At 39.5% G+C, this 27,961-nt stretch overlaps 1 protein-coding gene across 2 annotated transcripts; it reads left to right on the top strand.

Moving 5' to 3' along the window:
* Nucleotides 1-3: 3 nt before the first annotated feature.
* Nucleotides 4-27,916, top strand: GFRAL (GDNF family receptor alpha like). 2 transcript variants are annotated; one of them, XM_069973418.1, is made up of 10 exons: nucleotides 4-83; nucleotides 3,847-3,981; nucleotides 9,069-9,221; nucleotides 11,403-11,816; nucleotides 13,424-13,480; nucleotides 16,501-16,831; nucleotides 17,988-18,238; nucleotides 23,263-23,352; nucleotides 25,134-25,215; nucleotides 27,517-27,916. In XM_069973418.1, exons 1-10 carry the CDS (start codon nucleotides 62-64, stop codon nucleotides 27,584-27,586), a joined length of 1,605 nt encoding a protein of 534 aa, XP_069829519.1. In that variant the 5' UTR covers nucleotides 4-61; the 3' UTR covers nucleotides 27,587-27,916. The 2 variants fall into 2 exon arrangements, with proteins under 2 accessions (XP_069829519.1, XP_069829520.1); XM_069973419.1 differs by having other exon boundaries at nucleotides 23,263-23,357; nucleotides 27,517-27,604.
* The last annotated feature ends 45 nt before the right edge of the window (nucleotides 27,917-27,961 follow it).

The following is a 27,961-nucleotide window of genomic DNA, read 5'->3' as shown; positions in this document are numbered from 1 at the left end:
TTGCTCCAGCTCATTAGACACATGCACTTCACTAGTAACACTGGATTCACTCTTTACTGCAATGAAGTACATCTGGTTGAAAGGTAACCAAAGCAATTTTACATCAATTTTACATCAAGCATGCATTATTTTAAAAGTTGTGAATGAACCGATGCTGGATGTACAAATGACGTGAGTAACTTTACGGTGATTGCCTTATTGTTACTGTATTTATTCTTACTTTTATTTACATGTAAGCCAAGCAGGTAAGAGATCAATGTATACTGACATCTGATTTTTTTTTTTTAGACTAGTTTTATTGTGTACACAATAGATTTAGAGTGGATGTGTGTTCTTTAAGGCTCATTTTTGGATCTCATGCATAATCCTTATTTATTATAGGAGCTTATTAATACAGAGGAATATGTCTGAACAGGTGTTCTTTCAGCTCCTGGGTACATTGCCTGCTATTATTCCCCAGCTGATAAACCGCTATTGAAGTATATTTAGACCATCTTACAGCAATAGTTTAAGCTCTGCAAACACAGTCCTGAAACAAGGCATGAGAGACGAACATAGACTATAACAACCAATGGAAGTCAAGCGTTAGAGAACATATACACTACTACAGATAAAGACTATATCACTCTTACAATAACAAGTATTTATCTTCATTCGGTTGTTATTGGAGATTTTAATTATTTATATTTTTTTTATGTTACTTACATTTTTCTATTAAAGATATATTGTATGAATCACATCACCCTCTGTACAAAAGTATTGTATAGGATATACTTATATAACTAGGGTTATGTAAACATAAAATAATATAAAGTTACAATAATATAAAGTTACTTAGAGAGTGTGTAGGTGTTTAGACATTTTTGTTGAAAGCGCCTTTTCATTACAAAAAGAAAATAACATATTATGTATAGAATCACTGCTGCCATGGTAAGAAAGCCTTTTATTTACAGAAACCCTCTGTTTGCCAGAAAATCTGCTCTACTCATGTATAAATGACATATGACAAATGACAAGTGACATACAGCAACTATGTAGGCTTGGCTCACACTGCATTAAAGCATTATGTTCAGTTAGACCGATTGACACATTTGCCATTGACTGAAAAAAATATTTATTGTGTATTAAATAATTTTATATGTTGTATAGAAAAGATAGCTGACTATGTCACAAAAGTCTATGAGAGAGTGTGAGTGTGGCACAACCTACACACATTATATTAGACCAGCTGGTTATCTAATCCCCAATTCAGGACCAACGAGGTGCTCACTTTATAAGTGACCAATAGGAATGCTTCACAAAATATAGATAAAGTAAGTGGCACTCACCCCGTCTTCAAGTTGCAGTAATTTCTTTATTCACATCTTTAAAATAATATGCCTAGGAGGGAGAGTGGCTGAGAGTGCATGAAGAGCTCACAACCAACTCCCTTCCATGCACCTTATTATAAAGATTTGAATTAAGAAACTACTGCACCTTGAAGATGCGGTGAGTGCCACTTGCTTTTCGATATTTTCTGAAGCAAAGTTGACTATGTATTGCAAAACATTTCAGCTAACTGTACATTTACTTTAATTTTCATTTTTGTGATTGTGTGATATGTAAACCTGATACTTAGTAGCTATACCAGATAGCTAACTATATAGAATGGAGAAATGTATGTCTTTCTGATAATCCAACCTGACGCTTTTTAGGCTCTGTGGTTTATTTGATTATTCTCATCACCTTTGTTCTATATTGATGTAAGAAGAAGAAATTAGACAATGGAAAGTTATTGGAAGAGTCAGTTTCATTTTCATATCCATTTACAAATGTGTTAACCTTTATCTTTTCTCTTAGCTCAACGTATCTCACGATAATGGGTGAGAAATGATCAACTATAAAAGAAAAAAAAAAGTGTGATTTAGTGATATTCTATCAGGATATGTTTGTGCTTTATGGGTATATATATATATATATATATATATATATATATATATATATATGGCTGTTTAGTGATATAAACTGCATCATGCAGGTGATTTCACTGTCATGTCTCAAAAATGTTTTACATATGTACAATAAATAACTTGAGTCCTTTAAAAAAAATTGCAGAGAGTTAGAGGTGTAAACCTCTGTAATTACACTGTGTTTTTTAGACTTCATTGAGCAGAATAATACAAAAACACTATGTAATACACATAGTACTAAATGCAAAAGGTGTATGACCTAATAGACAAATTAGCTCTAAAAAGAAACCAATATTTGTATTGGAATTAAGCATCTTCCTTTCTAGACATTTACCTAAAACGTGTTTCAGATAAACATTGTATTTGGGGAATTTGATAAAGTGACCTACATTTTTACTATTCACGAAATAGTTTTTTTCCCCTTGAAAGTTTAGATTGATGGCTTATCCTTAGGCTAATGTAAAGAGAAAACTGTGAGTGAGTAGTGGTTGACTCTTTAAGGACATTACTTTTCATAGTGCAGTGAATGATTGGATTTCTTTTTTACTTCGCTTTGCAAGTCTGGGTAAGGTCAAAACATCAAAACAATCTACTGAAATGGTTATTGTATAATTAAAAAGGTTTTGGTCTCAATACACAGCAATCACTGAGCCCAGGGAGATCAGTGAAAAACTCCAATGACATACTAACTCAAGAGTCTCTATTGATACATTGCCCCGTATAAATTTAAATATGCTAAAAAAAACAAAACAGGGTCCATGGAGCCTCAGTTCCAAGTCTCAAAACACGGAAATAGCCATATACCCCTCCAGGTAAGGAAAGCCTGTTGCCAAGGGGTCCCACTCGGTTGTGAGTATTGGGACACAAACAGGAAAATATCAGGGTGGCTCCTTTTGCAAAAAAGTTTAACTAACAGTTGCGAGTATTGTGACATTACAAGGGCTTACCAAAGCCAGGAATCCATCCACAGACAGCTGTTTCAGGGTATTTGCCCCTCATCAGGGTGGAGCAGCATTCTGGCTAATGGGGGCAATAAAAAGTAGACCAGCAAAATACAGCAATCACTGAGCTCAGGGAGACTGAGCAACTGAGTTAGACTTTGACACAAATGTGGCCACCCTGGTAACTCCCTATTTGGGACATGGGGGCTATTAGGGGCTATGTATGGTGATCTCCCCATTGGGAGGCACCCCTTGAAAACAGGTTTTCTTTCCCTGTAGGTATATCTGGTTATTCTTATGTTTTGAGACTCACAACTGAGGCTCCATGGACCCCGTTTTTAAATATTATTAAAGGGACCTTACTTGTTGCACTTGTGGTTATAAAATGTCATATACCTCTATACTTCAAGAGATATTCCAGCCAGGATCCCTTTTTTTTGGTAATGCTGGTAAGCAGATGGGTGAGAAAAATGACATCTATTTACCTCCCAGACATCTGTGAAACATAGTGTGTGGTGACACCTTTCTGTCAAAGCCAATATGAGCTTTTTCTCCAAGTCATACTACAGTAGCTTTTCTGTGAAATCAGACTAGACAGAATAGCCTCTGCTCATCATACACATCGATCAGCCTTGGGCACTGATGGCACAGATTGTTTTTCCTTGGACTAATTTTAGTAAGTAATATCAACCTCCTCAAACTCAACTCAAAGATACCCCACAATCCTTGCCATTTTGAAGATGCACAGACCCAGTCATACAGATATTACAGCATGGCCCTTGGTAAAGTTGCTCAGATCCTTACTCTTTTTCCTATTTCCAACACTGGTCACTGTTGCCTAATACAGTACATTATATAGCACCTTGGCATGTAACAAGATAAATACTATTTATTTGGTATAAATTTTATATACTGGTATATATCAGTGTTCATTGACTGCCTTAATTGTGTTTTAGCTCTGTGGTTAATTCTTTTGAACTTGCCAAGATCACAAGCTGTAAATTGTTCTGACCTTAAAGAGAAATGCAAAATGTCTGCAGATGAGTGTGCGGGACTTTGGACTACTACAGAACAGGTGTGTGACCTCTCAGGTTAGTGACAAATGCTTTATTTAACCAGTTTCAAAGAAAGTTACAAACGAAAAGAATCTATGATTTATGTAACTGGAGAGAACACCGTTTTGTAACTACTTTCAGGAACTCTATTTTTTTCACATTCACATTTTTTGGCAATTTGTGTTTTTAGCTTATTTACCACACAGTACAAAGTTTCATAACTTTGTAATATGTGTAAATAAGATTTCTGGCCCCGTTACCCCCCAACCCCCCCTCCAAAGTTAAATAAAGCATACATACCTAATAACTCTTGCCCATGTTCTCTTCTCCCGGGCGCCATATTGTGTCGATGTCATCAGAGCTTGGGGGCGGGCCTGGTCTTCTTCCTCCTCGACATCTTCTAGTAAAGTGAATGGGAGAGAAGAGGCTACTAGTGCACTTGCACACCAGCAGCCTTTTTTATTAGCTGGAGCACATCATATGCCTTCCAGCTTACTCAGCCCTGATTGGCTGAGCTGGAAGTGAGGAAGATTCAAAGACGCTGGAGACGCCGAAGACGCCGGCCAATGTTTTTTTTTTTTAAAAAAGTTAGCAACAAATCAAAATATTTTTAATCTGGTAGGATTTGTATGCAATAAAGTGCTACAATGGAACATTACTCTGTACATCTCACAGTACAAAATACATTGTAATAAACTTACCTTGGGGTTTTGTGATGTCCCTGTGTAGTTGATAACAATGGCTTCCTATTCCCTCTGCTGTATCGGAGGCCTTGGTGTCACATACATGTGATGTTACTTGACTCTGGCAAGTCATAGAGGTCTGTATATCATATCATACATTGGTTATTGGTCACAGGGATTTAGTAATGTCACATGGACATCATACCATCAGGAAGCAAAAAGGATCAGGAACTGGTGCCTATTGTCTACACGGGAACAGCACAAAAGTTATTTTATTTCAATTTATTTTTTTATTTCAAAGAGGCACCTGTTTCGAATATTTTTTTTTTTTTAATGAAACTAACAGGGGTTGTGATTGCAAGTAGTTCTGCAATATACTTTTATTATTTTGTTTTCAGTTTTTTATGTTTAAATTAACTTTATACATATGGCCACTCAAACTGCGTTCCATGCTCCCTCTGTATCGATATTTGGTCTCTTCTCTGTTCAAAAAACAGGAAGTCCCCGTCTGTGCACTCACAGGCATCTGTAACCACACAGTGACATTGGACTGAAGGAATTGTTGCATAACAAAGAGCATTGTCTCCTGGTAATTGTCCTGAGTTGATATACAAGCTACTAATGAACAGGTGTCTGGGATTTTCTGTGTGTGCTCTCTTTTTTGAATAGAAAAAAAGACCAAATAATGACATATAGGGAGTATGGATGACAGGTTGGCCATATGCATAACATCAATGTAAACATAGAGAACTAGAGAACTATAAAAATAAATAAAGCAAGTATATTGCAACTGCAGGTATATAATTGCATGTAATTGCTTGATCACATAACTACTTGATTTCTTTAAAAAAATGTTTTGCGACAGTGCCTCTTAAAGGGAAGGGGTCACCTTAATTTTCTTCTACTGATTAGAGTTACATACTAAAACTTATTCTCTTATTGTAATCTGATTCTTTTTTCTGACTTTATTATTTTTTTATTTCACTTTTTGTACATTGTTATGGAGGCTGCCATATTGCTTGGGCTGTTCTTAACAGCATTTGCTTTACAGCAAAACTCATGGACATAGAAGGCAGAACAAAAAACAGGGGCGCCTTCTGGTGCAATATCTCAAGACAGCGCGAACGTAGCCAAGAGTGTTTAATCTAATACACTCACCTGGCAGAGTTGTGCTATACAATAGGTACAACTCTATTAAGCGTTTATGTCAATGATAGTACCGCAGCCTTTGGTATATGGCAATGGTCGTATATGGCAATGTAGAAACAGATCCTAGCCAGGGTCAAAGGACCAAAGTATTCCCCTCTATGGATCGAGTTTATGCTCAAGAAAGGCCTAATAATTACTACACAGTCCGAAACGCTTTAATAAAGGAAAAGGTATCATTACTCAGTAGTGTGCTTAGTGCCATCTAATAGTGTTACTTGTAGAACTGTCTTAGAGTTTACCTTGGCTGATCCATAGAGAGGAATAGTTTGGTCCTTTGATCCTGGCAGGGATTTGTTACTACATGGACATAGATGGCAATGTAGACTCTGTCCCATTGAGATAAATATAAAACATCACTGAGCGCGCTCTGCGACCTTTGAAAAGGTCATTCCACGGGGAGCTGCTATTGTCTCCTCTACCAACTGGTGTCACATGTTGCTGCAATGCTGTATAGATCACTTTGCAGCAGCCTCCTCTTATCAACACAAACAAAGGAAGTCTCAGCTTAGTTTTAGTCCCAGTGGTGAGAATAAAACATTTTACAATATAGATAAAAAAATAAAATAAAATTTGAAAAAAAAGTCACCAAAAATTCTTTAAAAAAAATGTTTAACATAAAAACTTAAACAATAAATCATTTTCTGATGGCACATTCCCTTTAAAGGAAATCTAAAGGGTCCAGTATTATAAAACTTGGTATCCTTCTTCCAAGCACAGAGTTATACCTGTACCTGTAGATACTGCAACTTACTGTAGCTCCATTCACTTAACTTGAGCTAAGATGCAATACCATACTATAAAAGACCATAAAAAAATGGTTGTGTGAACATCGCCTAAAGAGTACTTATGAATCTCTTTGGTTTTTAATATTTTTATTGTCCAATATGCTCGACCATGCAAAAATTGTGCGCTCCAACACAAACATAAGTGTATATATTGTATATTTTATATATTGCAGATCCCTGTGACATATTACTCTGCTCACCAACACAGAAGGAAAATATAATTAACATAAATTGTTCTAGATTTTATATGATATGTATTTGGTTTACATGGTTTTCAGCACAAGACATGATGAAACAAGTTGAATATGTAGCAATATAAATGTCCTGCCCGGGCCTGTCTCTTGTTGATTTTATGCTTCAGCTCCGCCATCATTCCCTTTTTATCAATAATTAGTGTTTGCCTTTAATATTTATTCAGCTGTCTGTCGAGAACAATATCGGTGTTCAACTACTGACATAATTTTATTTGGTTCTTTGAGGTTATATAAAAGGAATCTTCTTGAATTGTTAGAATATGAAATGTATTATTAACTGCAGAACATAAAGCACCCGGGCCGCTGGTTTCATATTTCATCTTTTTCAGCATTTGATGGATTGTGCTTAGGGGAAATAATATTTGGCTTTATCTGACAATACAGTATATCACTAAAACTGCAAACACATTTAATCATATAAAATTACCCAATGTTACATATATTCATTAGATTTACTCACTGTTAAGTGTATATAATGTAATACAATTCAGCTATTTTAGTATTACCATTTAAAGATCAAATTTAAAATGGTATTTCAGGAAAAAGTAGGAGATCCCGGGGGGGGGGGGGGTTGACCCTTGAACCTCCTGGCGATCTCCAGATCGGACCCTGCTGGCTCTGTTATGAATAGAGTCCCGGGTCGGCACGTGACCGGTGGCTCTATTCATTCCTATGGAGCTACGGTAACAGCCGAGTAAGCTGAAAGAGCGAGGTACTCTGCGCTTTCCGGCGCTCCATAGAAATGAATAGAGCCGCGGATAATGTGCCATTCCGGGACTCTATTCATAACAGAGCCAGGGGTTAACGTCAACACACTGCCATGGGTGAATTATCTTGATTTTACTATAGGTTTTTTACGTTTAAGAGGTGGTCACAATTTGGTTTTAATCCTATTTTAGGAGACCTTCTTATACCTCCTATATGAGTCTATAGGCACCTTGGTGAGAACATTGGTTATTTTTAAGCTGGTATGTGATATACTTTTGGCAGTCTGTCTGCAGGACACCATTTTGTAACCTTTGAAATATCTGATATATATTGTCTTTTTTAATGTGTGCGATTCTTTGAAAATAAATGAAAGATTTATAGCATGAGCCTTTTTTCTGTTTCTTTTGTATACAATAATATATTTAAGGCTTTAATTGTGTTTTTAATTTCTTTGGGTAAAGAGAGGCACGGGTGAAAAGTGGACCCAGATTATATAATTACTAACATATGCCCATTGGAACGTGTGTTTCTAATCATAACAGAGTCGGCAGGGTCCGATACGGATATCGCCGGGGGGGGGGGGGGGTTTCGAGGGTCGGACCCCCCACTATCTCCTACTTTTCCCCTATTCCCCTAACCCTAGCAGATACTGTAAAGTCTGTATGTTTATATTTTCTTACATATTCCTTATGGTTTCACACATAGTAAAAATTTCCTAAACAATGTGTATCAATGGTGCAATAGTAACACAAATATGAGACATTTATTATAACTGATGCAAGAAAAAGCAGATCATGTTCACACGACGTTCCAAAAAACAACTATTTAAAAAGTCGTCCGTTATTGATGAGATTTAATTTACTTCAATGCAACGCATTGAATTCAATGGAATGAGGGACGTCCAATGCCCACATTGTATAAAATGATGGACAATGTCTGCACGGACATCAAAAGAATGTTCATGTCAATTATTTACGGACGTCTTTTGCAAATAGCGGACATTATTTTTTAATTGTTCACACAAAAAAAAGAAAATTGTTTTTCTTTTTTCACCGTCCTTTCACCGTTTTTACTATTAAATCCAATGGAGTTTTCAATTAAAGACAAAGGGCGACCAGTCCACCTGACCTAGAATAATGCACCAACAGCCGTCACTGCACTGATGGGAGACCAAACTGCAAAATAATGGACGTCATTTTTTCTTTTCAAAAATGCAGAGGAAAAATGTAGTGGCAACATAGCGGATCCATGAGAACAAGTGCTCAACTCAATTTCAAAGGGACCTCTGAAACATTTCAGTTAAAATGAGAACAGATGCTGAATGTTATTTCTCTACTTCTTTTTTTCACCAGTTTTAATAAATCTCCCCCCTGTCTTCATGATTTGTGTTTAAAAATAAATAGACTTTCTGATCTAAATGAGTTTAAGTTCATAAGACTTTTCTTAATTTGCCTAAAGAATTTAAAACTTTTTTTGTGCTTTAGGTGTCAATTGTCAACTAAAAAGTTTGATGAATTGCAATATGACTATTTTTTACTTCACTGAAACATACCCGGATTTCAAAGCTTGTACTTGCTCAGAAGATATTTACTGCACTGTTAAGAAGTTACTGGGAAAAAACTGCAATTCAAAAAACGGTCAGTATGTTTTATCTTATTGTCCTTCTCTATACATCCATTAACATCTCTATGTCACTGCTTTTCACAATAAAAATGTTCTTTACTTTATAGTAAAATTGCTCTTTGTTCAGTATAAGTAAATGCACTCACTGCACTTACTGACAGCAGCTCCCTGTGTACCAGACTCCCCTCCTCCAGGCAGTGCTGCCCTTCCCTGTGGTGATTCTGTCCATAAGAAGGCCGAAATAGAGGAGCATGTGACCATGCCCCACCCCCAAGTGTCCTCCACTGGGGGTGCCCATGGAGGAAACAGGGCGAAACAGTTTTGATTGACTATACTTATTTAAAGTATTTATCCAAATGCTCATTATAGTTTGAGACATTGTTTAATAGACAACTGTAATGTATACAAACCTGCTGATATTTTTCTGTAGCCTCCTACCTCTTGCTTCCGGCACCTCTCTTGTTATCTTTGTATGTCTGGCTGTTTTCAAGAAATTTCACCTGAAAGATATATTTATATTAGCTCCTTTGGTGCACTGAGGCAAAATACTTTGTTCATACCTACTTATCCATATTTAAGTAGGCATACAGGCACTGTTGCTGTACACGCATGAAAATGACCAGTCTACTTATGCTACTCCCATCCATAATATAAGCTTGTTAGTGATAGGTTTCTATTACATGAGTTGGGCTGTTTGTCTGCAGCACATACCATTAAGCCGCAGAAAACCATCACTTCCTGGTGCACTCTGTCTCTACTCCTCTGACCTCCCCTTCACTTCAAAGACCATAGTCACATGATCTCTGTGTCTTCTGCTGCCAGGAAAACTTTAATGCCTCATCTTTTACCCCGACCACCAATGACATCACACAAATCATTGCTCATTATGAGCTCTTGGCCTAGGGATAGGGAAACAACAGAACAGTTACAGGATCCTGAGCAGTATAAGGTAAAGGAAACACAGTTGTTTCATCTCTCTCTTTCTAACCTCTGGGGTTCTGATGTGCAATGCATGCTGGGAAATGTCGTTTTCCAAATGGTGCCATCTTGGATATGGACCAGCTTTTAGAAAAACTTGTAACTCAGTGACAACTACAGTTGGAAAGACATTAGGAATAAGCATAGGAGGTGGACGGTGGGGGCGCTGCAGGGACATACTGGCAGGTTTGTTTCCCTTTTAAAAGGGTATTCTCAGCTCCCAAACTTACCCCTCTTCATGTTACTGGCCTGCTTCTAATTCCTGCTTTTTGAATCGAAGGTTCCAGCCAGCAGCACTGTGGTACTCTGCTCTGCACTGTGCTATTCTGTGTTTGGCTCTGCAATGCCAAGCCCTATCCTGACAGCTCCATGAGGTTGGGAAATGTCAGTGTGTAGATGAATTACTGCAGATAAGGTTGTTAGGTAGAAAGGGAGTGAGTTATCAGCCAAGCCATGGCTCCTAATACAGATAGTTGGTCAGGAACCTTGACAGTGAACTGTGTTCATGACAGATAGCTCAGGGTGCCTAGAAGGGAGATACAGCTAAAAAGGTAAATAGAACTAATTGCAAAGTGTCTTTAATGACCTACTGTTTTACATATACTGTAGTTGTTTTGATGAGAATAATCATTTTACCCCTTCAGGACCGGGCTAATTACGGCTTTTAGGACCAATTTTCATATCTGTTTATATAGCTCTATGATGCTTTAACATATCCAAGAGATTCTCTAATTAGTACAAGCGCAGCTTCTGTGCCCATGTCGTCCCAGTGCCGTACTGGCATGGCACTGCCTGAATAGGATGTGCTAGTACGTGAATTTGCGGAAAGGTGTTAAGGCTGTGTTCACATATAGTATTTTGGTCAGTGTTCTGGTCAGTATTTCTAAGCAAAACTAAGAGTTTGCTATGTTCCCACAATAAAAAAGGGAAATTAACAACCATTTTTACAAAATGATCATGATCAACATGGGTAAAGGCAGCCATCTTGTTAAAAAGACATCCTCTGAAAAAAATCATATTCTTTATTAATGGCCGTCTATTTTAACGAGACGGCCCCATTCTTCTGATATGTTCCCAAAGTGGTTTCAAAAGGAAAAGTAAGCTGATGAGCAATGGCTCTCTGATCTGGGTTGGGTAGCCAAATGGCATTTAGCTATTTTACAATGGCTTAAAGTATAATGCTGTGAATTACAACTACTCCTTTCTTTTGCGTACAGTGCCTACCATCCCCGACAGACCCATTTATCATGAACACACCAATATTCAAAAAGAATTCATGTCCAAAATATCTGTGGGTTCTTTACCAGGAAAGGCTAATGACTGCATTTCAGCAAAACAATTATGCAAAAAGGACCATAATTGCCTTTCTTTATATGAAAACTTTAAAATTCAGTGTATTCACCCACATGAATGCATTCTCAATGATGCAGTACAAAGTTGTTTGACAGCTTGGAGTGAATTAAAGAAGACTGTTCTGGGAAATTGTGTATGCCTTAATTCAACAAAAAGGAGATGTATAAAAGTATGGAATAGCATTTACAATAATACATGTTTACAACACTCAAAAGAACGGCAAATTTCAACATATTCCGAAGACAAAAATTATTTCACTGCAGTCGACTTTGACTCATGTAAGTAAATTTAAATATTTTTGCATGCGGTTTTATATACTCAATGTAATAACCCCAAAATACATTTGAACAAACTGTTGCTGTTATCCTCTCTGTGATTATTAGGCGGACGCTGCTGAAAAGCTATCAATGTAGAACAAGAAGTTTCAGCTTAATATTGAAGCAAATGTACCACATACAACAGTCATGTCAAACTCTGGCCCACAGTGCCATTATTTTTGGCCCACCAGGCAATTCAGAGTTTGAATTACATCTGGCCCGCCATGGCTACTATATAAGAGACTACAGGGGAGGGCTGGCTACTATATGAGACTATGGGAGAGGCCTAGCTACTATATGAGAGTACTGGGGAGGGCTAGCTACTATATAAGAGACTACAGGGGAGGGCTGGCTACTATATGAGAGTACTGGGGAGGGCTGGCTACTATATAAGAGACTACAGGGGAGGGCTGGCTACTATATGAGACTATGGGAGAGGCCTAGCTACTATATGAGAGAACTGGGGAGGGCTGGCTACTATGTAAGAGACTATGCGGGAGGGCTGGCTACTATATGAGACTATGGGAGAGGCCTAGCTACTATATGAGAGTACTGGGGAGGGCTGGCTACTATATAAGAGACTATGGGGGAGGGCTGGCTACTATGAGACTATGGGGGAAGGCTGGCTACTATATGATACTATTGGGGAGGGCTGGCTACTATATGGGACATGTGGCTGGCTACTATTAAGGCAATATTGGGAAGGCTGGCTACTATGTGGGGCAATTTTGGTTGGGTTGGCTATTACATGAGGCAATATTGGATGGGTTGGCTACAACATGGGGCAATATTGGGGCAGTTGGCTATTACATGGGTTTGGGTTTAATCATATAGCAATTTATTATGTCATTTATCATAGTGCACAGCGCTGGGAGACGCACACCACAGACAGTGCCAGGAACACCGCATTCGCGCTTCAATAATTATCAAGGTTGGCCCGCGACTTTGTCCATTTTTTTTATTTTGGCCCACTGTGTATTTGAGTTTGACACCCCTGACATAGATCATTGGAAAAAAAACCTGAAGGCGGCTTGTACATCCTGGTGGTTCGGTCCATCTTTAAAGCTGCTGAATTCCCACCACAAGTACCGGTTTCTAATATGCAAATTGGGCCACTTAATGCACTAAAGTCAGGCCAGGCACCCCCAGTGTACAGATATAGAAACATAGAAGATTTTCGACAGAGTATATAGAGATAAAGAGTAGGGTATATAGAGTAGGGTAGGATATCTAGAAGAGACCAGGTGGTGCAATGCTCAGAAAAACAGTCCCTATAAATCCATTTAATGAGAAAAAAGGAGCAGAAACTCACTAAACTAAAAATCTTTAGCCTTTGTTCATAGTAACCATCCAACAATAAACACACTTTGGACAATGAACAAATGTTAGACATCACTGTAGGGTGATAAGGTGATGATCAGGCCATTTCACACCATTCTAGGTACTTCATCAGGTCTGATAAAGCACCTATGATGGTGGGAACCAATTTTATATTATGACTTGTGAAATAAATATCTGTCCGTATCTGATCGTAACTACTAGATATCATTTATATTTCTTTTGTTTAGATTCTTCTCAAGGGACACTTAATTTAGAATGGGATTCCAGCTTATTGAAGGATATAGGTAATGTATCTCCTAAAAATTTTTTTTTATCAAGATAAAACCTTAAATATGATGAAAGTCTTTACTGTATTATGATATAAAAAAAACATAATACTTAAAAATCACAGATCCTCTGGATATGTCAAATATATAGGGGCAGCATTAGGGGAAGTAAACTGGACAATTGTTCTGGGCTTCGATCCCTATGGAATGGAGGCAATACAGATACTAGTGTGTGTGCAAATAGGGACAGTACAACTTCCAGAGGGGGAAGGGTGTTAATGGGAACAGTACAGCTAATTTGAGAAACCCTAATATATGTTATTTTCATATTTAGTCCATCAAGCTCAACCTACAGAAACCCTACTGTGTTGGAGGAAAAAACCCTTATGAGGCAGATGCCGATTGCCCTATCACAGTGAGAAAATTCCTTCTCTATTTCAATGTCAATCAGAATAAATCCCTGGATCAGTGTCCTATCAGATTAAATCTAGAGCCTAGATCTAGTAAAATCTGTTTAACTTCCTCATTATGGAGGTCCCCCGTGCCACCACTCACTCAGGAGAACAAGCTGGGAGATGTTCACTTCCAGGAACACAGCAATCTCCATCCAGGTGACTTTATTACAAGACTATGGGGGGCCATTGGACTGCTTGTTCCCCTGGTCAATGGGGGTCCCAGCAGTGAGACTCCAACCAACTAAAACAAGACATCTTAGGAACGATTTGATCCCAATGTACAAATATATGAAAGGACAGTACAGAGATCTTTGTAGTGATCTTCTTACTCCTAGGTCTGTAACCATGACAAGGGGGCATCCTCTATGTCTAGAGGAAAGAAGGTTTAACCATCAGCACAGACCAGATTCTTTACTGTATGAGCAGTGAGACTGTGGAACTGTCTGCCACATGATGTTGTCATTAGGGATGGTCCGAACCTGCCAAGGTTCAGGTTTGTTGAAACCCGAACTCTCGGCAATGATTCCCGCTGTCTGCCCGCTCCGTGGAGGGAGTGGATACAGCGGGAGGACCGCCTGGAAAACTGGAATACAGCCATAGCCATAGGCTGTATCCCAGTTTTCCAGGCGGTCCTCCCGCTGTATCCACCCGCTGCACGGAGTGGCCAGGAAGCCGGAATCTGATGCCGAGCCTTCGCATTCGTACGAACCCGAACTTCGGCAGGTTTGGACCATCCTTACTTGTCATGGTGTGACTCATTAAATAAGTTCAAGGGATTCCTGGATGCTTTTTTTGAAAAATATAATAATTATAATATATTATAAGTTATGGGCATTAGATTACATGTAATAGGATCCAGGGATTATTCTGATTGTCATTGGAGTCAGGAAGGCATTTTCTCACTGTGATGGGGAAATTGTCATCTGCCTCATGAGGTTTTTTGCCTTGACTTGGGTTAGCACAGTAGGGTTTCTATAGGTTGAACTTGGTGGACTCTTGTCTTTTTACAACCTTATTTACTATATAATTAATATTAATAATAGGAGTTATGCTTTCATTAAAGAATGTCAGCTATATGTTCAACTTGGGAAGTGAGTATGTTCAGTTATGCCATCAGCATAATAAGAAAACATACTGAAAACATCACATCTCTGGTGATCAACTCCTCAAAAATCAAACTTTCATCTTTGGAGTGTAGACATAGAAGGCAAATTCAGTAGATTCCATTTCAGATAATGTCCTAATTTATCAATCAGATTGACTAGCATAACAGTAAAGACTGTAAAAATACTTTGATTAAAATTGTTTAAAAAGTCTCTATACCATAGTTAAATTAATTCTGCATAATCCACTTACACCATGATGAACTTAATAATATTATGACATGTGACATGTGTAACCAAAAGAAAACAAATCAGGAATATTTTTTATATGGAACGTTATATAAGGATTAGAGATGAGCGAGTAGTGAAATATTTGAATTTTAGAGTCGAGTAGACCCCGATTCAAACAAAAAAAGATGTGCCTGGAGAAGCAGAACCAGGTGGATACAACCACTAGACCAAAAAACTAAGGGGCAAAAGCCAAAAACACACACTGGTCTGCTGCCTATCTAAAACGTTACTTTTACTGACTTATAAGTAGCTGCAGCTACATGCGACTTCTTTGACCCACATGACCCTCTTAAAAATTATATGGAGGCCCTTGAAAGACCCCCAAAAAAATTATGAGAGATGGTGGATGCTCCAGTGTTTGGGCATCACTACACAGAAATTCCTCAGGAAGCTCCTGGGATTCTTCAAGTATTTTATTGGAGTACAATCTGGGAAAAGGACCCAAAAAGAGCTCCTGAGAGTGGGCAAGGGTGGCTCTGGATGACTCTGTTGGTGAGATTGGGCAGGTTGAGAAAAAGGAGTGGACTGGGTAGATGATTGGTTGTTGGACAATTGAGTGGAAGCATTACCACTTGTTCACGCTGCTTGGGCCTCAGAAGCGGTGTACTCTGGCCCCTGCCTAATTGTCCAATGAACCCAGGGTTCTGGATGAATGTAATGCTGGCTTCCCCTCACCTGCACGCATTGCATCTCCACTCCCATGGCTTGTGCCCTCACTGGGATTTCCGTGCCCCCGTCCTCGTCCCCTCACGCTAGCCTTACGCATTGTATCCATACCAGGCTTTTCAAAAGAGTATACAGCCATATTCACTAACTAATGCACTACAAGAATGCCCTACAGCAGGCAACAGGCTTTCAACTTTACCATGTGGTGCCCAGCACGCAGAACAGTAGCACCACGCTTAGAAGTGTGAACATAGCCTAACTGTGTAAATCTGTCAGTGCCACTCTTGATTTTGGCTACAAATACTGTCCAAACTACCTGACAGAGATACTTTCCAAAATACAATGTGTGAACATAGCCTAAAAATGTTCCAAAAAGACCTAAAAAATGTTGGCCAAAATAAAAACTGTCAAAAAAAAAAAAAAAGAGGGTGAACATAGCCATTAATAGATCCCACGATTCTGTTCCCTAATTTCATTATCATGTTCTTTAAATGACATATTTACTGCCTGGCTTTCCTTATAGAATTTGGAGGTCCCAAGTCCTGCTTTGATGTTGCTGCACTCTGCCTTGAGGATTCAGTATGCAATAGACACTTGGCTGCACTTATGAAGGCATGTCCCGCAGACGGAACTGCATGTAACGTGAAAGACTGCAAGAGAACAATACGTGCCTTCTATGAAACAATGCCTTTCAATATGTCTCAGATGCTGGCGTTCTGTGAATGTGATCAGTCTCATAAAGCCTGTCAACTTGCTGGAGATGTTCTTCATAGCAAATCCTGCACAGCTAATTATGATGTCCCCATATCTTGCCTTCATGTGATCCAGAGTTGTCTTGACAATGAATTGTGCAGGTTAGTTGCTGCGGCACTGGCTTCCCTGCAACCCCACCGTCCTATCCATGTGCAAAACTGATGGTACATTCGCTTTAAAGGAGGAATATAGATATGTTTAAAGGGGGTTATCTCACCAAGAGAATTTATTTTTGCTCACTACTACTACCACCAGTTCTTTGCCCCTGCTGTCGATTTGCTGCTGCTACTACCACCACCAGTCTACCCACCATGTTGCTGTTACTTCAGGGCAAGTCTACAATACCAACCACATGATCTCAAAAAGGGGATAATTTTTCTGGCTTTTCATTTACTTTCCTGGTTTCTAAAACTTTTGCATCTCCCGAAAGGACAGCCTAGAAAAAGCCATTGCTTTCTCCAATAACTGTGTTTGTGTGTGTGTGTTTGTATTAACACACAAGTGACTGGCACCTAAAAGTTATTATTTTTTAACCTTTTTCTGTTTGTTTTTTTAATCAGAGCCAATCACAGAAATACTAGGACGCCTGCGGCCTGTGATTGGCTGAGTGGTCTGTCACTCTTGTCTCTAAAGTGACAGTCACTCCTGAGACAAGAGTGAAAGCCAATCACAGGCCGTGGTGCTGTCCCGTCCTAATCAACCTATTATTGGCTGAGTGGGCTGTCACTCTAGAGACAAGAGTGAAAGTTCGTTCAGCCAATCGCAAGTCACAGTGTTTCCTTTTTCTAGGCAACCTGTGATTGTATGAATAAGCCTTCACCACAGAAGACGCCGGGATGGGACCAGAGAGCCACCAGGAGACACCGGGGGACTGTGGACAACTAAAAATACATTTATTTTTTTTTTATTTTTTTTATCATCTTGCCGAAACCCTCTGAACATTGCCAAAAAGTTGAGTTCGGTAGTGAACCAAATTTTTTGCAAAGTTTGAAATAAATCTGGGTTTGGCAGGTTCAGTTCACTCATCTCTACCTATAATCCATCTGATCTTTAACTCATTTTGCAGTATAAAACCTTCTTTTAACTTTTCCTATATGATAAAATGAGGATATTGGTGAATTTATAAGTGTATATGAGTTCTGCAGACTCCATTTTGGTTTTGAGGTATATCAAATAGCACATTTTTGGCTTTCAGCAGCTTTTATTATTAGCTTGCTAGATGGGCGAGCTTTTGAACATGATATTTTATTTCTACAGTGAACGCTATGGGATCTATCAATCAAAATGTTGGGAACCTTTCAGCAGATGCGGCAATAATAGGAGCTGTTTGCTCGGTTTCCACAAAGAAGACGTGACTTGTTCTGGAAGTGATGAATGTCGTGCTGCGTATATCCGTACACTCGGGACAAAACTCCAAATCCCATGCACGTGCAGCGGCGAGCTCAACTACGAGGATCAGCATTTATGTGAATTGTTCTCTCACACTTTGAATAACACATCATGTTTAAGTAAGTTGGAAATCAGGCCGCTATTAAGTCATTTGTACTACTGTGAATGTATAGCCCACATAGAGGATAATTTCCCTTATTATCAAGTACAACAGCGCACAGAAAAAAATAGTGCTGTCACAGAGAAATAAGAATAGCATACAAGAAAAAAAAGCATAGATTAGGAAGGAAGAGAAAAGTTTGAACAAGTGAAGACGCAATAGGGGACATTTATTTTAAAAATATCCAGCAGGGGCGTAGGCCAGGGAGTCCAAGTCGCAGATTCATCTATTCTCACACTTTTCCTGTAATATGCACTTAGGGGGACATTTATTAAGTCCGATGTTTTTTTACGCCGGACTTAAAAATGTCCCCGCATCTCCGGCGCTACCAAGATTTATGTAGAGGTGGACTGCCTCTACATAAATCCTGTGCGCTCCAGTGCGCACATCTAAAAACCTACGCCAGCTGAGGACTGGAGTAGGTTTTCGGCGTAACTTTAAGAGAAAAAAATAATGAATCGCGCGGACTATGAGTCCGCGCCCCCGTTCCATCCCCTCCATACCCCCATTTCGCCCCCCGGCGTACCCGGTGGGAAGTGCCGTTTTGCGAATATTTTATTCGCAAAATGGCCGTTTTGCGAATAAAATATTCGCAAAACGGCACTTTCCGCCGAAAATCAAAGATACGCCAGATGATACATGTCCCCCTTAGTATCTGAGTGCAGACTCATTACGACTGTGGGGTATTGTTTTGTGCTAAGGGGGATAGAACCACCACCACCACCATCATATATACTTTCTTTGTACCGCTGTCACAGATACCCTGTCTTTAATGAGCAGCACTTTATTTCTGGGATCAGAGTTGACACAAGTCATTGCCTGTGATGGGACACCTCTACAACCATTGACTAGCTGAGTGAACAATGGCTTGGGCTAACCCTGATGTCAGAAGTGCTACACATTGGGGGTCAGGGCTCAGCGACAGCAACAGAAACGAGGAAGTGTGGGAGGTAAACATGTCATTTTTAGTTGTTTTTTTTTTTTTACCACAAATATTTTTTTTTAAAGTTGCTTGAAGGCTGACCACTTTAAAGAGACTCTGTCAGTAGGTTTATGGTGTCCTATCTCAGGGTAGCAAAAACTAATGACAGAGAAGCTGAACAGAATGATGTATCACTTAAGTTGTTCTGTGCAACTAATCCAGAGATCTCCTCCTGAATAACATGGACAAAAAGTAGTCCTCTCCATTATGTGCGTGAGCCCAGTAGTCCTGGATATTCATGAGAAGCAGAAAACTCCGCCCACTGATTGAAAGTTATATATCCATGCTGTGTGTTGGGAGTCAACTGTCAATCAGCAGCTGGAGGGCAGGGGGAGGGGTGTGGCAAGAATCTTATTCTCCAGCATATTAGGAGAACGGCTGAACAGAATGATGTAAGTAATAGACTGATCTGGTCAGCATTTCTCTCACTAGTTTATGCTGCCCTCATTTAAGGTGGAATAAACCTAGTGACAGATTCCCTTTAAGGATTTTTTCCATCTTTTTTGCATTCCCGTTGAATATTATATTTAATCTCTCATCATATTTGTTTAGTGGGGCCCCTCCAGGTACTGTGCTCAGCAATCAGAGCTGATTATATGTTTTCAAGCTTCTGATTTCCTTATCACGGCATGGAGTCTCGCAGCCACTTAGAGAGAGAGAGAGAAAGGACCAGCAGCTCCATCCCCCGCCTTTTCGTATATTTACTGTAGACAGATTCGTTAAATGAGGGAAGAGGTTTATAACACTTACTGAGCTTTGTTGCATTACTAATCATTAGAGACTTTTACAGATGATTTTTTGTAAACATAAACAACTTAAAACAGGAGTTTCAGCATCTTGTAGAAATTGGTGTAATTGACCTTTTCCTTCTTTCTACATTGTGCAGTCATATTATGATAAAAAACACACCTTGTGAATATATATTTCCCTGCTTAGTTTCCTATATGGCCTTAAAAAAACTTCTGTATTAGTGACCATTTTCTTTGTTAAAAAAAAATAAAGAACAAGTAGCTATTAAAGGGGTACTCTGGCAAAAATCTTTTTCTTTCAAATCAACTGGTTTCAGAAAGTTATACATATTTGTCATTTACTTCTATTTAAAAATCTCAAACCTTTCAGTATTTCTCACCTGCTTTATCACCTGCAGGAGGTGGTGTGTTCTTTCCAGTCTGACACAGTGCTCTCTGCTGCCACCTCAGTCCATGTCAGGAACTGTACAGCAAATTCCCATAGAAAATCTCTCCTGTTCTGGACAGTTCCTGTATTGGGCAGAGGTGGCAGCAGAGAGCAACGTGTCAGATTCAAAAAAAAAAAAAAACACCACTTGAGATTTTTAAATAGATGTAAATTACAAACATATATAAGCTAAATAAACCAGTTGATTTGAAAGAAAATGATTTTTACTGGAGTATCCCTTTAATTTTTTATGGAGACTGTGAAATAGATGTCATTTATTTTTTCATTTATTTTTAATATTAACCCCTTCGAGTCAGTAATTTGTATATATACGTTCCTACACTGACGGGGGCTTTGTGATGTGAGCGGGAGTGCTGCAGAGAAAGCGATCCCGCTCACATCTGTGTCCGGGGCCGGAGGTAATGAGGGTCAGCTGCGATCCCGCAGCCGACTCTCATTAACCTCTTAAACGCCGTGATCTACAGCGGTCGCGGCGTTTAAGGTGCTCAGTGACAGATCAAGTATCTGTCACTGAGTGATCGGGACCCCACAGCACAGCCGATCGCATGTGCCGACAGGTGTGGGTAAGCTCCTTACCTCCGTCTTGTCGGTTCGGCAATCCATGTATAGAGTCTTCTCTCAGGCAGATAACACTGATCTATGCTATGCTATGGCATAGCATAGACCAGTATATGCAATCTAAAGATTGCATATTTTACAATAAATAAAAGTGTTAAAAAAAAGTGTAATAAAAAAGTTTTGAAAAGTATTAAAAAACCCTTATAACCCCCCTCCCAATAAAAATAAAAAAAAAACCTTTGCCCATTGTAAAAATAAAAATATAAATAAATAAATAACCATATTACATATTGTAGCGTGCGGAATTGTCCAATCTATTAAAATATAACATTATTGTTCCCGCACTGTGAATGGCGTAAACGGGAAAAAAAAAACGCACCAGGATTGCTGATTTTATTAAATTATATATCAGAAAAAAAATAAAAAAGAGCAATCAAAATTTTTAGGCTACCCCAACCAGCCCTGTAGGTGGAAAAATAAAAGCGCTATGGTTTTTAGAAGGCGGGGAGGAACATTGCATTATTTTGACCCAGACTTTTGTGCATCAATGGGCTCTGTCTTGAAGGGGTTAAAGGGATTGTGACATGAAGCAAAGTTACTAAAATCAGATGTGTACCACAAACTGTACACATCTTTTAGTAAAGTAACTTAGATGCCTGTACTGTTTTTTTTCTCCCATGACTCTAACCTCCTTGGTTTCCTCTCTAACTGGTGACCCTGCTGCTGCTATGCAGGCTTAGTGGAGACCAACTGCCAGTACTTCCAGGAGATTGCAACAGGTTCTTAAAACAATGCAGACACATGGGGGTTTTTTAATGCTGTGTTTACACAGACAGATTTATCTGAAAGATTTTTTAAGCCAAAGCTAGGAATGGATTTCAAAAGAGGAGAAATCTCAATCTTTCCTTTATGACCTGTTCTCTGTTTATAGTCTGTTCCTGGCTTTGACTTAAAAAATCTGTCAGATAAATCTGTCTGTGTAAACGTACCCTGAAGGTCCATTTACACAGAAAAATTATCTGACAGATTATCTGCCAAAGATTTGAAGCCAAAGCTAGGAATGGATTTGAAAATAGGAGAAATCTCAGGCTTTTCTTTATGACCTGTTTCCTGTTTATAGTCCGTTTCTGGCTTTGGCTTCAAATCTTTGGCAGATAATCTGTCAGATAATCTTTCTGTGTAAATGAACCCTAATGCTGGGTTTACACGGAACGATTATTGGGGGAATTTGCACGATAATGATCGAATTCGAACGATAATCGTACGTGTAAACGCAGCGAACGATCGCACGACGAACGAGAAATCATTCATTTTGATCTTCTAACTTGTTCTTAAATCAATGTTCGCAAAAAATTTGCCGATCGTTCTGTGTAAACAGTCGTCGCGCGAAAGTCCCGCCGCCCAAAGTCCGGCCCCCCCGCTCGCAGCCCGGCCCCCTGCTCATCCGCAGCCCGGCCCTCCATTTATCCGCAGCCCCCTGCGCCGGCTCGATCGCCACCCCCACCACCCCGATCGCCCCACCGCTCCGATCGCCGCCGCTCCGATCGACCCCGCCACCGCAGCCAAGAACATACGTTACCTGCTCCGCGTCGCAGGTCTTCAAAATCCACGGCTCCCCTCTTCAGCGCATTGATTGCCTGGAGAGATGAGCCGGGAATTTCAAACGGCTCCTCTTCAGCCAATCAGTGCTCCTCTTCAGCACTGATTGACTGAAGAGGAGCCAATTGAAATTCCCGGCTCCCCTCTTCAGCCAATCAATGCATGGCAGCACTGATTGGCTGAAGAGGAGCCGTTTGAAATTTCCGGCGATCGGAGCGGCGGGGTGGCGATCGAAGCAGCGTGGGTGGCGATCAAAGCAGTGGCGGCGGGGGTGGCAATCGGAGCGGCGAGGGTGGCTATCGGGGCGGCGCAGGGGGCTGCGGTTGAGCGAGGGGGAAAGGCTGCGGGCGGGCCATGCTGCGGGCACGCGATCGTAAAACGATTTTTTCGTACGATATATCGTACCATCTAAAGGCTGATCGTTATAAAAAAATCGTCACTTCGAAATCATTAATCGTGCGATCGGGCCAATTATCGCTCCGTGTAAACTTAGCATAAGTCTATAGCTCTCAAACACTACATTGTGAATACTTGTTGTTTTTTTTGTTTTTTTATGACAACTACTTTATTTATAAGTACATTTTGCATCAGAAGATACTCACTGAAGACACTGTTTACTAATCATTGGCTGCACTTTCTTTATACAGAAAGAATTACTGCAATTAAAATTCATGCATCTTATATTGATTCCCAAGGGGAACAGCTTAAAAGCAGCGGTACACAAAGATTTCCTGCTGGTAAGGTATTATGTCATTTCTATCACATTATCACATCTTTTTGTATCCTTAAGGGGTGTTCTGGGGAACATTTATTTTATACTTTATTTTTAACTATGCTTATATAACTATGCTATATATATTCCTTGCTCCTCTATCTTAGCAGGTGTCTCAGCACAGTGATTTTTAAAAAAAAATAAAAAAATTGTTCCCTGCGGCTTACATTCTAATCTAAATCGCAAATATTCTGTATTGTTATGAAGCACAAGTTCTTTAGCTGCCGGGCAACAGTAAATATAGTGATATTTCCCTAATAAGACAAATGTCAATATACTGTATATAACACTGTGTTTGTCTTTATGTGTCAGTGACCAATACATACAATATATGGCAGCTTAAAATGTATTTATGTATCCCTAATGAAATGATGCTATGCTTGTGCTGTTTAGGATACTAATGAGAATTGTCCCTTTTCTATACTAAATTAGTAATTTAAAGTGCCTTTCTAATCCACAAGGTCAGGCATCTCCTATAGTTTTATTCCTAGTGTGCTGTGGAGTAGCGGAACTGTTAGGCTATGTTCCCACCACATTTTTTCTTGTGTGCTTAAAAATTTTAAAAAGACATCAGTCATTTCGCTTTTTGGACACCTGTCATTACAATAGTGGCTGTTGGTCCATTATTCTAGGTTAGGTGGACTTTGTGTCTTTAATTGAAAAGTCCATTAAATTTAATAGTAAAGAAAGTAAAAGGACGGTGAAAAAAAGAAAAACTGTGTGAACAACTAAAAAATGATGTCTGTTGTTTGTTAAGGCGTCCGAAAATAATTGTCATGATCATTATTTTGACGTCAGTTATTTTATACACTATGCGCATTAGATGTCTGTCATTTAATACATTGTGTCCATTGGGCGTCCATCATGGGGTGGGGTGTTGGCAGCCCACCAATCAATGACTGGGGATAGCTCATCAGTCAGTTTTGCCTGGAAAACCAGTGTAAAATGATACTGTCACCCCCTTAGTGCTATTCCCAGAACAACATAAGCCACTGATACTAAATTCCAAACTTACTGGAAGGTGAAGGTTAGGGTGAAGGTGGAAGTAAAGATGAGGGTAAAGGTTAGGGTGAGGGTGGGGATGCAGGTTGGAGTGAAGGTGGGGGTGCAGGTTGGGGTGAAGGTGGGGGTGCAGGTTGGGGTGAAGGTGAGGGTGAAGCTAGAAGTAAAGGTGAAGGTAAGGGTGATAGTGGGGGTGAAGGTGAGAGTGAAGGTGGGGGTGCAGGTTGGGGTTAAGGTGGGGGTGCAGGTTGGGGTGAAGGTGAAGGTAAGGGTGATGGTGGGGGTGAAGCTGGGAGTAAAGGTGAAGGTAAAGGTGGGAGTAAAGATGAGGGTGAAGGTGGGGGTATAGGTGGGAGTGAAGGTAGGGTTGTAGGTGGGGGTGAAGGTCAGGGTAAAGAAGGGGGCGCTGACGGAGGGGGCATTATGGGCAGAAAATGACACATTGACACACAAAAGACTCATCAAATTTTCCCCTCCACTTTGGGGGGAGAAAAAGTGCATCTTATAAAGTGAAAAATACGATAAATTAAGTGTAACATCTTTGTTAATGATTTTCAAATTCTCGTCTTGTAGTCAATTATAGCTAAAATTCATCATTTAGTTTCAGTGCATACAACTGTGCAAATACTTATTTGTCATATTTCAAATTTCAGCAAAATAAAGAGACAAGTAAAAAAAAAACAATATTTACCAGCGCCATGGGTATCTAATATATTAACCATTAGTTAATGTTTTATCTTGTAGATGCTATATTTTATATGCTTATATCTGGAATTATTCTACTGACTTTAGTTCAAGTAATTCTATTGACTTTGCTTCAAATACGGTAAGCACGGGTTTAAAAAAATCAGTTTATTCCCATTTCTTATATTTAATAAATATGTGTGAGCTTCCGTTGTTTGCATAGAATATTTTAGTGCCATTCATATGGCTGCATTACAAGGTAAAGGAGTTTTCTCACCTTGACTGCATCCCACTCTTCCTTCTGGTTTGGTGGGGGGAGGGCGGGAGCATCTCAACCAATGATTAGCTGAGCAGCCTGTCACTGAAGAGACAGGGCCATAAGTTTCAGCAGTAAGTAGGAAACACTGGCAGGAGGCTGCAGGAAACCGCAAGAGAATAGGTAAGTATGAACTTTATTAACTTTTATGTTAAAAGCAAGGGCTGCAAGACATTGCTAACTCTCTCTCTCTCTCTCTCTCTCTCTCTCTCTCTCTATATATATATATATATATATATATATGTATAAGCAAATGCTAACTTGGAACTAACATCTCTTTGACTGAACAATTATACACTCTATAGAAATTCTTTGTACAGCCTGCCATAAGATTCAGATTTTTTAAAATAGTTTTTCTCAAATATGGCTGCAGCCACTATAGTGCTATATTACAAATTTTCTTCCAATTCTTAACCCTAACAAATTTTATAACCAAATAATGAATAAATAAATGTCCAGAGAAATAAATGTCATCAATAGACTGATGAGCTATTAAAAGCTGTTCCGCACCTACTCTACACGATAAACAGACTTTGGCTCCATTAACTGTGCAATAGAGGTGTCCTGTAACTGCAGCTCAGGTCCCATTCACTTAAATAGGAATAGAACTGCAGTTATAGGTCACTACCACTACACAGAGAACCGATAAACGGAGACAAACTGTTCCCAGCCCCATTCACTGTATGGTACAGGCATAAAAAAGCTGATAGGCGCAGGTGCCGCATGTCAGCACCCCACCGATCAGTGACTTATGACCTATCCCATAGAAAGCTCATCAGTCTATTATGGCTGGAAAACTCCTTGAAAGGAACTTTTTGTAGTTTAAGGGTATGTTCACACAATGTATTTTTCATGACAAGAACGGCCATTGTTTGCATTTAAAACAATGGCCCCTCTTGTCGTTAAAAAATCAATGCAAAAATCAAAGGTCAATGCAAACAACTGCCATTGTTCACACAATATATTAAACAACGGCCATTGTTTGCTCAATTATTTCCAGCTGCTGTGCATTGATTTCAAAGCAATTTTCAGTGCAACAACGACTGTTGTTTGAACAATGTATGAACATAGCATAACTTTTAATAAAATTGTTTTTGCAGAAATCAATAGTACAGGTGATTTTAAGAAACTTTGAAGTTGGGTTTATTAGCCAAAAAGTGCATTTTTATCATAAAAAAGCAGTTTGAAACTCTCCCCCCTGTCTTCATGGTTCTCTATGGAGAGGGGAGGGGTGGAGAGAGATGAGGCACCAAAACAGGACAACAAAGAGTTAATTAACAGCTACACCACCGGGCTACCTCCTCTGAAGTCAGCACTGACCTCTCTGACCTCTGCATACCAGCTTTCACACAGGTCCCACTGTGTAATCCTTTGTTCTCTTCTCTCTGCTGGCGACTACTCTCCCTCCTCCCCCCTCCCCTCTCCATAGATTACACAGGGCTCGACTGATTTAAAAGATTTGAGATTTCCTGATAATGAGCAGTGGATGAGAGAAAGGAGGGAAGGGGGGGGGGGGCTGGGGAAAGTCTTTTTGAATGCAGATAGTTGCATATTTGCCTAATAAACCCAATTGCAAAATTTCTTACAATCCCCTGTACTATTGATTTCTGCAAACAAACAAACAAAAAAATGACAGTGACACTTTAAATCTGAAACGATGTATGTTAACATTCTAGGTCTTTTTATGTTGTACTGTATATACACATTGGGGGGGATTTATGAAGACTGGTGTACAAGTACGGCGGTCTTATATTAAGCCCCGCACCCTTTTTCGCAGCAGGATTCACTAAGAGGCTTCCATCAGGTGTAGATTTGCGTCATGATTTGCGCCTGCAAGCAGGCGTAAATCATGATAAATCAGGTGCGGGAGGAGGCCACGCCTCCTCTCCGCCTCATTACACCCCCGCAAGCTCCGCCAGCCCACCCATCGGGGCGCACGGGAGGTGTACGCTAAGGAGAAGGGGCGAATCTGCACCTTCTCCCTGGCGTATGCCTCTGGCGTAAGCTTCGTAAATCCCCCAAACCCCCTCATTGTCTTCATATTCTAAATGCTTTTTTTATTTTATTGATTCCATGATTGATTCTATGGATCTGTATAGAAACTGACTTTCTTTGCTTTTGTTGCAGGGCTTGTAGAGCACAGAAAAAAACTGCTGTTCCACGAGGAAATGTTTCTGACAGCTTAATAAATTCTTAGATGTAAAATCCTGTATGAATGATGACCCGGCTGCCATAAGTATGAGGGATTTTAGCCAAATAAGAATCATGTTTCCCTATCTTTATGTTTCGTTGTGTTCTTCACTTACATAGTACAAGAAATATGTTGAATAAATCATTGTGATGGTTTGTAACAAGGATGTATACATGTTTATATGGCAGGTACCCGCTACCTATATGACAGGTCCTTTTTTATAATACATTGTTAAAAATAGTCCTGAGGAAGGGTGAATGAATGCTTTGTGCATTGTAAAGGACCTGTAAAAAATATATTGTATTATATTGAAAAGTTTATGTCATCTACGGTCTTTGGCTCTAATTTTTAGAATAAAGTTGTTCTCAAATATAAAACTAG

The sequence above is a fragment of the Dendropsophus ebraccatus genome, chromosome 6, assembly GCF_027789765.1.
Source record: "Dendropsophus ebraccatus isolate aDenEbr1 chromosome 6, aDenEbr1.pat, whole genome shotgun sequence".
NCBI lineage: Eukaryota > Metazoa > Chordata > Amphibia > Anura > Hylidae > Dendropsophus > Dendropsophus ebraccatus.
This window is presented reverse-complemented; position numbering and strand designations above follow the sequence as displayed.